Source organism: Amaranthus tricolor, chromosome 15 (genome assembly GCF_026212465.1).
Source record: "Amaranthus tricolor cultivar Red isolate AtriRed21 chromosome 15, ASM2621246v1, whole genome shotgun sequence".
Lineage (NCBI taxonomy): Eukaryota > Viridiplantae > Streptophyta > Magnoliopsida > Caryophyllales > Amaranthaceae > Amaranthus > Amaranthus tricolor.
In genome coordinates this window covers 7979712-7996866 of record NC_080061.1, presented here as the reverse complement: position 1 = coordinate 7996866, position 17155 = coordinate 7979712, and the positions used below count along the sequence as shown (strand labels likewise).

The 17155-nt window shown below is 34.7% G+C and overlaps 1 protein-coding gene across 1 annotated transcript; it reads right to left on the bottom strand.

Annotated features, from left to right (window-relative positions):
• Nucleotides 1-4035: 4035 nt before the first annotated feature.
• Nucleotides 4036-11496, bottom strand: LOC130801842 (uncharacterized). Its single transcript, XM_057665759.1, has 12 exons — nt 11259-11496; nt 8939-10001; nt 8757-8844; nt 8360-8676; nt 8158-8259; nt 7989-8062; nt 7220-7857; nt 6505-7126; nt 6048-6093; nt 5700-5944; nt 5485-5574; nt 4036-4863 (listed from the first exon to the last, which is right to left on the bottom strand). The coding sequence occupies exons 2-12, from the start codon at nt 9872-9874 to the stop codon at nt 4632-4634; spliced, it is 3390 nt and encodes a 1129-aa protein (XP_057521742.1). The 5' UTR covers nt 9875-10001; nt 11259-11496; the 3' UTR covers nt 4036-4631.
• Nucleotides 11497-17155: the final 5659 nt, after the last annotated feature.

The window sequence follows — 17155 nt, the reverse complement described above, 5'->3', positions numbered from 1 at the left end:
TCAGGGGGAGCAGTTTGTGGTGCACATGGTTAGTTTAGACCTTCTCGCATCTCCACGAAGATGCTTATGAAGACACCATTTCAAGGTACGCCAAGACGTACCTCTTATATTTGATAGTAGCTGTGTTGTTTGCCGATAAAACAAACAACCAGATACAGCTCCTATACTTGACTTTAATTGACGACCCCTGGGAGGGTATCGCCGAGTATAACTGGGGCTCCGCAGCCCTAGGATACTTGTAGAGGAGGCTATGTGGTGTTGCCCATAAGAACGTCAGGGAGATTGCAGGACCACTAGTTATATTACAGGTAATAACAATAACATTTAATTCTAAACCGCATTTGTTTAAATACATACTAATTAGATTTGCATTCTTCAGCTGTGAGCGTAGGAACATATTCTTATCGGCCAACCTTACAGAACTATTGGTCGTGGTGATGCTGCTCCTCCGCAACAACCCCCACCAGATGCTGCGTATGGTTCAAGGTGGAATTTTGCACGCCGGACGCGCAAGCACACCGGGACCGGTCTCGGATTCTACGAGATCAGTTAGACCTGCTACGACCCAACCAGGTAAATATTTTAGTACTCATTAACATTAGTGCAAAAAATTAACACATCACTTACATTTTCATAACATGTATTTTAGTTTTTGTGGGACGCGTACCCTGCGGAAGCCTACGCAGCTGTACCCGAGCACTCGGGGATTCATTCAGGTGCGTGGAGGGCTTCTGTGCCACTCATATGCTTCGACATTGTTGAAGTACATCTACCAGAGCGCGTACTGCGCCAATATGGGTAGGTACAGGGCATTCCACCGCCTTGTGACACTAAACCCGAGCTGCACCTGATTTCGCGTAAAAATCAGGGTACGGCAAACTGGATGGAGATCAACTGGCGCCACATCGCTCATTGGGATCGTAGACTAGAGCTGCTGACCCAAGGTGCGCCGATCGATGTTTATGGCGCACCTACTACACCAGACTACATGTCGTGGTTCCTCTCCATCACTCGCCGATGGATGACACCACGTGGCATCATCGCAGCAGCATATTACAGACCTGCTGCGCCTACGATGACCCAATTTGTAAGTCTTCATTTGCATTTAAATGATTAAGTTTCCAATTACATAATATAATATTACATTAAATAAATATTAATTGCAGGCACAAGGTACAGCAGCAGTGATGCGGCACGACCACGAGAAGTCGGTGAGGGAGATTGCGCAAGGCATGCTCGTCGGCACGCAGTTCCAGCACTTCATACCGGAAGTTGTTGCAAAGTCCTCATTGGCTACCGCCTATACGCACGTCTCATCTCCTGCTTATGACTATCATTTGGAGAAGATGGACCTTTCATGCCCCGTTGACGTTGCGGGGACCTCGCACGCTGGGCCATCACAGCCATCACAGTACCAGTCCCCTTCGCTACCAGATTGACACTCAAATGCCTTTTACTACCATAGGAGGCGTAGGAGACCAAATCAATTGGATAGGGTAGATGAGGGTCGTGAGCGTTAACGTTTCGCTTTTGTGTATTAGGATCGACTATATATATATATATGTGTGTGTGTGTGTGTGTGTGTTTATTTAGTTGTATATTTCAAACATTTGTATATATTTTGTTGTATATATATGTTCATTTACTTTATCATAGCCTCCAAGCTTTGACTTACGAATGTTCAGAGTTTTGGCGATGAATCATTCCGCCTGAAACATACATTGACTTGTAATTACTTATTCTAATGTCTCTAATGCAAATACAATATATAACAACTCAATAATTAGAAAAAAAAAATTAAGTAAAGAGGCTATTCGCAGTTACTAACTGCGAACAGGTCAAAACTGGTCAAACAGCTGTTCGTAGTTACTAACTGCGAACAACTATTTTTTCTTTTTTGACCTGTTCGCAGTTAACAATTGCGAACAACCCCAAACCTCAAATTTGAGAATTTCACGCTTAATTTTGAAATAAAGTTGAAAATTATTTTATTATGTTCATTTTTTTGAAAATTTATTTTATCCTTTTCAAATTTTCTATCAATGTCGGCCATGCTAGTATTCAAGCCTAACATTTGTCCCTCATAAATTGCTCAAAGGAAGCATTTTATTGGAATTGTAATACTCACATTCTTCCCTTTAGCTTGTCCATTTAACTTTTTCTAGAGAAAGAAATTAAATTTAGAATTTTAGAGTATATATTGAGAATAAAATATATTTATGTGGGAATTTATTAGATTTGTCTTGATACAAAGTTTTTTAATATATAATTTTTATAATTTTTTATGATCCATACTTAAAGATTTTGAGGGTTAAAATACGCTTTAGAATATGTGCAAAAAATAAAATGGACAAACCAAAAAAATAGAAAAAGTAGTTCAGGCTAACCTAATTTAGCTAAACAAGTTTGGGAAATTTTCTATTTTATTTCCTAAAAATTTGGGAAAATGTATAATCATGGGATTAAGGGTGATTTTATTCAATTATATACTCCCTCCGTTCTTTTTTGATCTTCCACTTTGAATTTTTCACACATATTAAGAAAGATAGAATCTTTGAGTTGTTGTGGGTATTATTTTAATTAAATAGTGTGAAACAATAATTGTATTGAAAGTATGAAGTTATAGTGGGTATTATTTTAATTAAATAGTAGTGTGAATTAATGATTGTATTGAAAGTATGAAAGAGAAAATAATTATAAATAAAAGAAAAGGGGTACATTAAAAGAAAATGGGGGTTTTAAGGGGTAAAAGTGGGATAAAAACTTTCTAAAAATAAAAAGTATTCTAAAGTGGAAGAACTTTTGAAACTACCCGTTATAGTAATGTGGAAGATCAAAAAAGAACAGAGCGAGTAGTTATTTTAATTAAGAACTTACAAATTAACTTTACTATTTTATTTTCTAAAAATTTAGAAAAGTTGATATTCATGGGATTAAGGGTAGTTTTATTCAATTATAAAAAGTTGATAGCCGTAGCTTTTTTATTCATGCTAGGAGTGTGCATAATCATCAATGTATACTTAAGAACAAATTGAATTTGATATATAATTAAATATGTCACCTTGAGAAGACTTCAATTGGATTAGCCTAAATTATTTTATAAAAAAACTACTTCCTGCACAAGAGAAAATTTAATTTTCATTTTTTTATAATGTTTTTTTACTAATGGGCTTTTGGTATGAACCGTCTCATACAAGACGAGCTGCCAAAAAAAAAAAGTCAAAATGGACATATTTATATGGTCATTTCAATCCAAAAACACAAATTTGTCTAAAATAAACTTAAAATATAGAAATTTAAACAAAGTCAAAGTCATAGTTGGAGTCAAGTCGATTCGGATTTTTGGATTTTTTTTATGAAATCAATCGAATTGAAAGTAGAACTTTTTCATTCAAATTTGAATCAGATTATTTTTTTGTAATTTGACTAGAGTCAAATTCAAATTCAAATTCGAATTGAGTTGTCATCCCTACATTCTGATCACACCCATACAATACAAATATTTCCTCTTATATTACCTTTAAACTAAGCAACAAGATTAATAAAGTAACTTTTTATGTCCAATGTTTGATCTGTGATTCGTACATGTCACACATCACTTTCTGTTAAGAAATACTTATACTTCCCTCTTTTGGGAGTACTCTCATAAATATAAGTAGGAACAGACAAAAGATATTACAAAGAGACAACAACAGGATCTTAGTCATTCATAAGTCATATACCAATTACTGCTACAAATAATGATAAAGACATGCTTTTTAATACTACAAAGTACAAACAACATGCCCACTTCCCAAATCCCAACAATATTAACTGTCATTTTGTCCTTTTTATTATGATGGGAATTGGAATGAGATCATGAGATGTGATTCCATTCCTAAATCCCTACCTTTTTATGACTAGAAAGGGACACAATTCATCATTTTTCTAACTACTTTTTCCAGATACTAAAACAATCTAGTACTAGTACTAATACTCCACAAAAGGGAATGGGAAAGGGAAAGGGAAAGGGGGTGGGGTCCAACACCAAGAAGCTTCCAACTGATTTTCAAATTTTATTCCCACCAAACCCAAAAGACAACCAACTAATTACTTCCCAAATTAGAAACTTCCAAGTTCCAACTGTGCTTTCAAGAGATGATGGATTCACGCTACCAAATAGTATGATATTTTACTTTAACAAATCTCGTTGGGTTTCCTTTTTCTCGGGAGAGGATAGGGGATACGGGATGGCAAGACGGGGAGCCAAAGGAAATAAGCCTAATGCAATAGTTTATCTGATCATATATCTACACTTATACATAATACTACATAGTTTTAATTTGCCTTTGGAAGATATAGATACATCTAAGTTTAACATCCGTACCTGTCGCAGAAGACCGGACTAGATTACTTCTGAATTCTTCCTAATTTCCACCCAAGAAAAAGATATACAGAAGATGTATGCACTGTGAAAATTTGATAACCGGCCTTCAAAAGGAAAAGAGATCCATGTTCATTCATGGGGTGGTCTCCTCCGATAGATTATGCTTGCAAGAGCATTGCATAAGGCAGATATGGATATAAGAAATGAAACGCGTGACAGGAAAGAGATTATGTACTGTGGTGAATGAAAAAGGTGAAATTTTGGTTTAAAGTGAAAAGCACTGTACCCCTTGGGGTAAATTCTCGGGGAATGGAACTGCGCTTACATATCTCCGAAGAAATGGTTTGGAAGATGCGATGCTGGTTGAAGAAGCTGTATCAGTTGCTGCCGACCCTGCTACACGGCTATGGTATTTTGCAAAATGGTTAATAACACTGAACTTCTCGAGCTCCTGGCATTCCACCAGGAGATCCATAATGAAAACATCCTTGTTCAATCTGTAACATCAAAAGAAACGCATTAGAATTTGAAAATTACCCATTTTATAATTTGAAAAGTGTCTCGAGCAAGAAAATTAATATGAAGTGAAAAACTGCCGCCCAAGCTTTCACGAGACTCAGCCAACCTTGTCTCTAAAAAACCCAAGTCTAGAGGTGTTCATTTGGGTCATCGGGTTTATTTCGAGTCAGTTCAAAATCGAATTTTGTGTCCACATTGGTTTTTACATAATTGTACATCCATCATTAAGTCGGGCCAAATCGGATTCGGTTATAAGATCGGGTAAATATCAGGTCATGGAGTTTATTTTGAAATACCTCTAGACTGGCCAAGTCCCTAGCTATAATTATTAATTGATCTGCAAGAGAGGAAACTACTTAACAACAAATCTGCTAAAATCGTAACATATAAAGCTTAATAGTGCCTGCACTTTTCTCATTCATAGATTGGTCCAGAGTGATCAAACCATACGCAATGATGAATGATCCACCAATACCATGCAGTGAACATAAAACAGAAGTAAGTTGTGATTTGTGAATGACACATACCGGTTATAAGTTATGACCTAAAGTACAAATAAAAATGATCGGGCACAAGAAAAAAAGAAGCACTTCTCATACCTCCCTATATGGGTTTCCAACTCTTTGATTCTGTGAAAAAGTTTGGTAGCTCTGTCGGAAATACGAGCAACCATCCTACCATTCCCCTTCCTGGAAGCAATACTCGGAATGTTAATAAAGTTGGATAATGCCATCGAAAAAAGAGCAAAATCACTGACAAAGTGGGAACAAATAATTATTCATTCGTCTGAGAAATCATAAATACTGACGCTTACATGTTCCCATTTTCCTGAGGCATGTTACAATCAGTTCTTATTTTATTGGCAGACCTGCATGCATCGGCTAATGCCAACTTCGTAATAGAGTATGTCACAATCTCATAACTCATAGTAGCGTCTACTGAAAGAACGACTGGTGGTGGAGGTCGAATAATCAGCTGCATGAGCTTTGTTGTCGAGATGAGTCTTCTCTTGGCACAAACTGGTTGCAATTTATCAATTTTCTCAGCTTCATCCACACACTGGAAAAATACAGAGAGTATTGACTACATTATTTGAAAGAAAAAAATGAGGAATTAAAATAAACAATCAGCTTTTGAGATATGTAACACTATAATGTCACACCTCTATTAGCCGATTTGTAGCCTCTGCCCACTCTTCCTCTGCAGTACTGTGGAACAAGAAAAATAGTGTATTAGAGATAGAACAAACAAGCTCGTAAAGGCACGTACTAAAATGCTGCTATATTGTTGACTCAAATTCAAGTTGAAAGAAGGTATATTGAGAGGCATCACCATTTACCACTAACCGAAGAACGTCCGAACTCCAAAAATTACAACCAACAGTGTCATATAATAATAAAAGTGCATCATGCACTGATATGCATTGCAAGATAGACTAATACAAGTATCTGGCTGAAAGTGTTGTTAATCGTAGATTCTAACAAGTAACAACTACAATACAATATTTAAGTGATAGATAAATGCTTCGAAACTTGATTTTTCAGCTTGTACGGCGTTATATAACACTTCTCAGCAAGACTAAATACGGAAATAGTATATTTATGAACAAAGTTGAATACCTGATATCTAGAAAGCTCTGGCTAGTTTTCATCACCTCCTTGTGCCATGGAAGGCAGTCATACATTGCACTCTTACGCTTTTTACTAAGAACAGAGTTTACATTATCTGGAAGACGAATGAAAGACGGTATCGATTGTTCACTGGTCGCTATCTGATTAGCCACACCTGCCTGAATATCATTTTTCTCATCAGATCCGTTAAAATGTGTGGTAGTGCCACTAAACTTCCGATTCTCATTTAGCTTAACAGAATCACCGAGACCAAGCATCTGCCTATTATTTAAAAAGTCCTTTTGCAAATAGCCAGCAGATCCAGTCTGAGCTCTAATTTGTAGATGGGTAATTTTATCAGATAAGACATTGTTCCCATTAGAGTAACCCTGGGCAAAGGCTGGCACTTTATGCATTTCTTGCTGTGATTGCAGCGCTGGAATATCAGGAATCCACTCCTTATTTAAGTTTGATACAGTAACAGAATTATCGTCCACCTTATTCTCACCATCATTCACAATACCTAGTTTCTCCTGAACCAACCGACCATTAACATAGCCCTGCTGGTTTACAGAACTGTCTTTGCCCATTTCTGAATTTCTGGAAGGTAGATCGATCAATGACGGCATATCTGGAAAATCCACAGCGACAAAGTAATTACACAATTAGCATATAATAGGGTGTGAGAAGAATGTACATTTTTAGGTGACCTTGCTAGTATTACCTATCTTATCCTTCTGATTTGGAACATGCATCCACACATTAAGAGGCTTCACGCCCGGATGATATTTTCCTTGAATTACTGCTGACTGTTCAACTGCCGAAGCTAATGAGGCAGTATATTCATGGTCAAAGGAGCTAGCGTTTTTTAATGTGAAGTAATCTTGAGCAGGAGAAAAACTAGAGGACATTTGTTGACTCGTCTCAGTACATGTGTCAAACATTTTAGATACATGATTCTCGTCTAACTGGCTGTTTACATGCCGAAGACCAGATACTAAACCTTCATGAGAGCTTCTCTCACTTTTTAAGTTTGAAGTACCAGTCTTTCCATAAACATTAGACTTGCCAGTGGAACTTTGCGATATAGAAGCTCCTTGCAATGGAGAAAAAGAATGCCCAAAAGACGACGGTGTCCACCAAGCTTGACTATTTTGTCCATTTCCTGAATCAACAAGCCTTGAGTCCTGTGGCACATAGCTTTGAAAGGAAAATCTGTCTGGAGTGACCACTCCCTGAGAAATAGTGACGTTTGGCATATTCAATTCTTGGGACTCAGTCTGACCGACATCAGAACCAATTTGCACAATACTTTCACGATCCCTAGGTAGGATTTCTTTATCATGCTCAGGCATATACTGACTGCAATAAAAATTTTTGCCAGTTTTAAAATTCTCAAAAAGCATGGTGATTGCAAGAATAATGTAAAACGTTGACAAAGTAAGCAACCCCAAATATATTAGCATTTGCATCTTCTAGTTTCGAAAGCTTACCTATCGAAGGAAGCAGATACATCAGATGCCGGACTGCCTTTGGAAAATGCATCAGCTAACAAATTTGGCTTCCCCTGAAATACATAAAATGCCCATAAAGGACTATAAGTTAGTCATAAAAGACACATTAATGGTGAGAATTCTCATCTATTGTCAAGTAACACATCACCTTAATCATAGAATTGTTATTTGTAGGAAAAGCGTTGGAAGTCTTGAAGAGGCTAAAGTTCTCTTGCTGACTGCTAGTTCCTGGTGAGGATATGCAACGGTCCTGCACATTACATTCAAGCCTGCTAAATTCTACAGCTCATATAACTACAAACTTGATCACATAATCAAGAACTTAAACTCAGTGAAAGATGAAAACCGACTTGATTGTGTGACTTGTGGCTGCTCCTTGCAGAAGATCCAGAGTCTTCTGCATTTAAGGATGCAGGACCCACTTGAGCTACATAAGCTTGAGACATTTTGGAATTAAAGCTGTCACATGAATTTTCTCCTCGATAGCGATTTTGGTTCCCATATATTTCAGCTGCTCGTTTATAAAGCATATCAACAGCCATGGGTTTACCACCTAGGTCATACCCCATGCTCTTGCAATCTTTCTGAGCAGTAATATCTTGGGTAGACATGAAACTATGACTATCAATAGCTTGCTGATTAAACTCATTATCATTTCTTATTATGCCTGACATAGAAAGGGTAGTCATTCTTACATTAGAATCCACTAATTTTCGCACTAAAAGATTTTAAATATTCATGCCTTACCTCTAATATTCTTATCATTCAACCCGATGCAATCATTTACTGGGCATCTATCTGGAACAGGACCTTGTACTTGTTGACAATCCGCCCACTGGGAAGGATAACAGATATTCAAAAGATCACACGCACGCTTTACACATGTACTTGTTCAAAGAATAGGTACAACATGGGAATAAAGAGCTTACTGTAGAGTCAACAGATGACACAAGAGCATTCAAATTATTCGATGGTTGTTTGCCGATAGACGAGTCTGTGTTCTGGAAACTTAAACCACTTAGCTCTTCCTGCATACCGGTGTCACTACTAGAAACTTCAGCAACAGCAGACTGCATAAGAGCACTCCAGCTTCCACTTTGAATGGAAGAAAAAGAGTCCATATATTCCTTGCAACTCGAACCATCCGCATATTCAGCAGTATCTATACCAGCAAGCTTGCTCAAAGAAGAGTCCCATCCGCTGTCTGTATCAAACAAGATCTTTTCTTCTAGAGGGTCTAAAGTAGCTGTAATTTGGGAGTCCTTAGTTTGATCACCTGTTCTGTTATATTCTGATGGCAACGGTTTCACTTGCGGAGAACTTTGTAAAGAGAATCCCCTATTTAACATCTGAAAAGATGCTTGATTACCATAGGAATTATTTAAAACGGGCAATTGTGAGACGGGCTTATCATCTGAGTTAGCAGAAAGCCAACTGACAGAACTATAAGAAGCTACTTGGACAGGAGAATACTGTCCCAAATCACCTCTACCACTTGATACAGGTGCTCCGTATAATGAAATTTCAGACTGTTGCAAAGCAGGATTCACCCTTAGTCCTTCACTAGGGGAATTAGTAGATCCTCGGGTTATTCCTGGCATAGATGAAGAGACATTGTGATGCATCCAGTTATGGTTAACCATTTTTGATGCACTTAAGGGCCCACTTAGCTTTGGAATTTGACCCCCTGCAGCATGTTTCACAAACGCAGACAGATTATTGACGGAACTTGATGGCTTTGCATCACCAAACTGCCCAAGTTGCTGTTGCCTTTGAAGTTCCTGTAACCGTGCAACCATAAGCTGCTGCTGCAGATGCTGCAAGTCACCGAGTCCATATTGCTGCTGTGACCCAGTATATGACATGTTGAACGTTGTTTTTCTGAAATCTCTATCCTCCCCAAACAAAATCTCTTAAAACGGCATATTTTTCCCAATGCTGAATATCAATGGGGCTTGGGGGCAAGGGAAGGACGGATTAAACATACACAACCTACATCAAAACAATCAATGTAGGGGACACTTAATAACCCACTTTAATTTGCGTTAAAAGGCATATTCATCGTGAATATTGACCCTATTCGACATGGTTAGATTCATAAATGATTATATGCAATAAATAAGCCAAAAAGTTCAGTTAAATCAATTCAGTTTATTTACTCCATGGGGCCAAATCATTTCGCTACAATTTCTATTTTTGTTTGCCCCAATCAAATTGGGGCATTTCTTCTCTTTTTATAACATTCACAAAACCAAACATATTGTGTTATTCTCTCAATAAACGAACTATCCCCTTAAAATAGTATAGAAGAGTATAACATTGATAATAATCAATCATTAGCATACATTGATTCAACAAATAAGAAAAAAAAAAAGAAATCAAATTCATTTAGTTCGATCATTCATTCATGGCAAACAAATACTTGCGACTGAATTAATCATAGTCGTTGATTGATATGATTTATCCAAAATCGTGTTACAACCAGAATAATATTAGCATAAATTTTGTCGACTTCACCCATTTGGTAAAATCCGTGCATAAACAACCTAGATCTCGCAAAGGCGAGGTTTGGAAAAGTTCAAATACACAGTCTCATTTCACTCTTCAGCACTCGAGTCTATAACTGAGGCCGGCTTTTAGCTCCAATACCATTCAATAACTGAAATATGTAAATTATAATTCCACCATCACCAATTATACTATTGCATGCTAAAAATAGCAAATGTGAGTGAAAATCAACTGTTTTTATACCAATTATAAGCTAATTCCGACATCATTAATCAAGAAATCATGAACCTATTAATCTTTTATATACTTGTATAAGTTCATGATCAAGGGATATGACGAGGTTTTACTAAGGGGGTTGCTCTTTTGGTTCATGTAGCCGACCCTAATCTGTAGGGATTCTTCTATCTAGTATAGAAAGCATGCATGCTTGATAATTAGACATTCAACAGAAATTCACTCAAAATGAAAAGCCCTCAAAATATTCCACAAAATGACCAAAATCTGCGATTGAATCCGATGTAAAAACTAAAACCCACAACACAAACAGAACATAAAATCTAATAGAATCAAAACAAAATCAATCAAATTAAAAACGAAATTAAAATCACACAGAAAAAAGCACAATACAGTTAACAAAGTCAGCAAAAATTGAAATAATGGGAAGTAAAACAAAATTAAAGGAATTGAAAAAATTAAAACAAAGACAGGAAAATAAAGTAGAAAGTAAATTTGGGTACTTACAAAATTCCTAATATAGTAGTGTATTTGTTCCTTTCTATCAAATTTCCATAGATTTTTCAGAAGAAAAAAGAAGAAATTGATGAATTGGGTATCAGAGAAAAGGGATTGAAGAGAAAGTAGAGTGAAGAATGAACAGGAAAATGCAGAGAAATTTGTAAGAAGTGAAATCAGAAATGGGAAGAGAGTGGTAGTTGTTGTTGGGTTTCAGACAAAAAAGGGCAGAGAAAAAAGGGGAGTTGAGATCCGAAGCAGAAGTAGACGCTTATATTAAAGGTAGACTTTAGGCATGGTTCGGTCCAAGGCTCAACTTTTGAGATTGTTTTAAGTCTTTGTGCGAAGTATTGGTGATCCTTTAGGTCATCAGCTTAATTTTGGATTAAGTGTTTTGAATCGGTTTAAAATTAGATAAATCTCTGATTATCGAATTTGTTTTAAATACTTCTAGTGCTAAGAACTTCATTCGAAACATTATACTTTTTCCATTCTTTTACTTGCACTCAAATACTTTTTTACGCAGTTTAATATGTTTTTTAAATTGTTTATATTTAGAGTTATATACATAGCTAAAAATTATAAAAAGACGATATTATAAAAATAGTTACAATGTGTAATATATCATTGAATGATGAGCCGTATAAAACTTGGTTTGAGTGCAACTAAAAAACAGAGGAATTACTTGCTATATTTGATTTTTTGGCAATTAAATGTTTATTTTAATTATTTATATATATTGAACTATGCAAATTTGAAAACTAAAAAAAGTTAATATTATAAAAGTATATGATTAGGCGATTCAAATAAAATTTCACTTGACTTTATTTTTTTTTACATATTAACTGTAACATATAAATAATCTTGAATGTAATAAATAGTACTCCTTAACAACCGTAAATCCATAATATAGAAAGTACTTGAGAATGGAGAAAGTAACTACTAACTATAGTTTCTATGATAGACGTATATGATAAATATACTCCAAACCAATTTTCACATGTTTGTTTTTTTAAATGTGATTTCTGTTGAAATATAGTGTGAACAGTAATTAATGAATATAGTGTGAAAGGTAATTAATAAATTTACCCTAATGTGAATGCATTCAATGTATTTGTAGATGAACTTGCCTATAAATATGGAAGTTTACAAATGTAAAAAACCACACCAATGAGTAAAAACATTTTCCATCTTCTAACTTTTACTCATTCTATTTCCTCCTTATCTCTCTAAGTTTTAACACGTTATCAGCACCAGCTCTACCCTTAATAATCAAAAAGGTAATATTTTTAAAACCTAATTAAGCATTTTTCTTCATCGGTACCCACAAATGGACCAACAATCAAATGATATCAACATCGTCATTCAAGGTGTTTCTAACACTTTTTTATACTTTATAATTGAGCATAATTCCATACCTTTCACTACAAACTCAGCAAGGACTGATTTGAATCAACTCCGACATAATAATCCCAATAATACTAATGGTCCACCAGTACCACTAACTCGTAATTCACATATACGACCAACCAATAATCCACTAGTCTCACAGACTAATATTCCACTAGTACAACCAACAAATAATTCATCATCACAACCAACTAATAATGCTCCAAAAACATCAACTGAAAATAAACCCTCACCAAGTAATAAAAGAACCTAAACGTTGCAAGATAAATAACCCATAAAATAATTTATTGGATAATACGTCACCTTTACGGATGATAAGGACACTTTATTGCTTTTGTTATTATTTTATTTTATACCGCCTATATGGTTGGTTAAATTTTTTTTTTACCGCCTAAATGGACGGTTAGTATTATTTATTTCTTTTGTTACTCTTTAAACCGCCTATATGGCTGGCTAATTGTTTTTCTTTTAGCGCCTAAATGCACGGTTAGCATTATTTTTTATTCTCGTATATTTATATGTGCATTTTTGTTTACAGTATTTGCATTTATATCCATGTGCTTTTTTTATTTACCTTTTACTTTACGTATTTTTTTAAGTATACATAAATAATACGGTATATTGTACAATTTGGGATAACCCTCTATAAAATCGGATTACCCCAATTTTTTTACCACATACCCCTTATCCTTTCAACTTTTCTCTTTACATCAAAAACCCTCCTTCTCCTTCTTCCTTCCACCAACAATGTACCCCCATTACAAAAACAACTCATCTTCTTCCTTTTCCCATACTTTTAGATTTGAAGAAAATTTTGCCAAACTCAAATTATATATCTCATTAATTATGGGTTTGGTGGTCCTTCTTGTAGCATTAGGAATTATAATAATTATGAAGAAGTAATTTATTTTGAAGAAGAAGAAACAAAATGCACATGATTTTCTTTGTCATATTTTCTTTTGTTTGTTAGTGCATTTTGTATGATAAATTATACTAATATATTATGTATATGCTATTTTTTTACCCTCTTTAGAATTTATTGTCTTTAATTTTTTTTTTCGTTCTTCTCTTTATTATTATTATTATTATTATTATTATTATTATTATTATTATTATTATTATTATTATTATTATTATTATTTCTCTTGTTCTTGATTTATTCCTAAATTTATTATCTACAACAAATTCATAATAATAAACCAAGGGGGAGAAGATCATGAAATAAAAACATCATAATTTTTCTTATGGTTTATTATAATGAAAATATAAGAATTATTGCATTGTCATATACTTACAAAACAATTATATATCATGTAGCAAGTATGACAGAGATTACCAAAAGATTATTCACCATATTAGACTTAACTGGATAAAAATTCTTAAAATGGAAAGAAGATGCCATCATGAACTTAAAAACTCAAAGACTTGAACATACTGTATTGAAAGTAAAAGAAAAGGATCCAATAGATGGAACTCAAGCTACCAAAATAAAGGTAGCTACAAATCAAGAAAAGGCCAAAGCCTTAGTCTTCTTGAGGCATCATATTCATAATAGCCTTAAATCTAAATATTTATTTATAAAAGATCCCAAAACATTGTGGGACTCCCTTGTCGAAAGATTTGATCACCACAAAAGGGTGCTTCTTCCACAAGCTAGCCATGAGTGGAAGAATTTAAGATTTTCTGATTTTAAGACTCTCGGTGAGTCCAATTCAACATTATACCGAATTGCATCAATGTTGAAATACTGTGAGCACCCGGTGACTGATGCAGAAATGATTGAACTCACATTATCTACTTTTCATCCATCAAATATTATTCTGCAACAACAATATAGGGAAAAGAAATTTCAAAAGATATTCAGATTTGAGTATCGTACTTTCATTGGCTGAACAACATAATGATCTTGTCTGGAAAAATCATAATATGAGACCTATTGGATCTCAAACTATCCGTGAGACACACTCTACTAAAACACATGTGCCTGAAGTACATGCTGTTGAAAATAAAAGCCATGGAAATTATAATAACCGTGGTAGAGGACGCGGAAATTTCTGAGGAAGAGGACGAGGACAAGGACAAGGTCATTGAAATTTTAATGGACATGGTCAGAAAGTTCCAAGGATTCGGTAGAGACCACTTTCCCCAAAATTGTCAAAATGGTCATTACAATAATAATTCTCGAAGTAAAACAAGTTGGATATCATAGTAAAAATAGCCATCAAGAAGGAAAAGAAAGTATTTGTTACAAATGTGGCATGACAGGGCATTGGACACGTACATGTCATACTGCCAAACATTTGGTGGAGCTATATCTAGCTTCCCAAAAGAAAAAAGGAAAAGGCGTGGAAGCAAACTTTAATGAAGCAAGCAGCTCAATGCCTAATGTCGATCCATATAATAAAATAAGCACGTTAATGCCTAATCTTAACCTCTCAGTCTTCTATTTAGATGGCTATGAAAATGATAAAGAATATGCCAAAGATATTTGAATTTTTCTTAACAATGTTGTGATGCTTATTTAGTTGTATTTCCTTTTTATATATCTCCTTTTTATGTATTGATATCATCTAAGGCTAATGAAATTTTATTTTAACTATCTATTTATTTAATATGAAGATGTGGATCAATTTGAAAATGGGTTCAAGTGTGAATGCCTCCTAGATAGTGGAACAACTTACACTATCCTAAAGCACAATGAATACTTTTCTGAGTTGAAGATGGTGAAAGCAGATGTCACTACAATCTCTGGGAGTACCAAAATAATAGAAGGATATGAAAAAGCTCAAATAATACTTCCAAATGGGACAAAACTAGTAATTAATGATGCTTTATATTCGAGTAAATCTCGACGAAATCTCATAAGTTTCAAAGATGTACGCCAAAATGGTTATCATTTAGAAACAATGACCGAAAATCATACTGAATATTTATGCATCACGTCTAAAAAATGCGAAAACAAAAGCATTCATGAAAAATTACCAGCATACTCATCAGGATTATATCGTATTGATATAAAACCGGTTGAGATAAACATGGTGTCTAACCAGAAGTTAGATAATAAAGAAATGATGAATTTATGGCATGACCGATTGGGTTATCTTGGTGTGGGAATGATGCGAAAAATTATTGAAAATTCAATTGGGGATCCAATGAAGAAAATGAGAATTCCCCAACCAAATAAATTATTATGTTCTGCATGCTCACAAGGCAAATTGATAATTAGACCATTTTTAAATAAAATTGCTATTGAAACTCATAAATTTCTAGAAAGAATTCATGGAGATATATGTGGGCCAATTAATCCTGCTTCTGGGCCATTTAGATATTTTATGGTATTGATTGATGCCTCAACACGATGGTCACATGTAAGTCTCCTACAAACTAGAAATGTGGCATTTGCGAAATTACTTGCTCAAATCATTCGATTGAAAAATCAATTTCCAGATTATACAATTAAGCGAATAAGGCTTGACAATGCCGGAGAATTTACATCTCAAACTTTTAATGATTATTGTACGTCAATTGGAATTGACGTAGAATATCCAGTAGCTCATGTTCATACTCAAAATGGTCTGACTGAATCATTGATTAAAAGACTCCAATTAATAGCAAGACTCCAATTAATAGCAAGACCATTATTAATGAGGTGTCATCAACTGCGTGGGGCCATGCAATAATACATGCATCATCATTGATAAGATTGAGACCAAGTGCTTATCATAAATATTCACCACAACAATTAGTGCATGGTCAAGAACCAAATATATCACACTTGAAAATATTTGGATGTGCAGTATATGTCCCTATTGCACCACCCCAACGTACAAAAATGGGTCCATAAAGAAGGATGAGAATTTATGTTGGATTTGAATGGCCATCAATTATCAAATATTTAGAACCAATGACTGATGATTTATTTAATGCTAGATTTGCAGATTTTTATTTTAATGAGACAATATTTTCATCTTTAGGGGGAGAGAAAGTGGACCCAAATAAGAAGGAAATAGATCTCACATGGAATGCAATGCATTTGAAAATATATGATCCAAAAACAAATGCTTCTGAACAAGAAGTTAGAAAAATTGTCCATAATCAATATATTGCAAACAGATTACCTGATGCATTTGTAGAAACAAAGCAAGTGACAAAATCATATATTCCTGCAGCAAATATTCCGGCACGAATTGAAATTCCCATTGATAACAAAGCCACTGAAAATGAACCTATTGCACGTCGGAAGCGTGGAAGACCACTGGTTTAAAGGATTTGAAACAAAGATAATCCAAAAGGTTGAATGAAATGACAAATGTTATCAATATTACTTCTTCAATAAATTGTAAAGAAACAAGTTTTGGAGATGAGGATGAAAATCTCAGAGAAGAAGAAAATAATGATATAAAAGATAACAATGAAATTTCGATTAATTACATTTCAACTAAAAGGCAAATAAATCGAAGAATGTTATTATTAATGACGCACTTGCTAATTCAATT

Coding starts and splice junctions, on each gene's coding strand:
- LOC130801842 (XM_057665759.1), bottom strand. CDS start 9,874: ATGTCATATACTGGGTCACAGCAGCAATATGGACTCGGTGACTTGCAG. Junction 7,127..7,219: donor AAATCAGAAGGATAAGATAG/GTAATACTAGCA, acceptor TGGATTTTCCAG/ATATGCCGTCATTGATCGAT. Junction 4,864..5,484: donor TTGGAAACCCATATAGGGAG/GTATGAGAAGTG, acceptor TTGATGTTACAG/ATTGAACAAGGATGTTTTCA.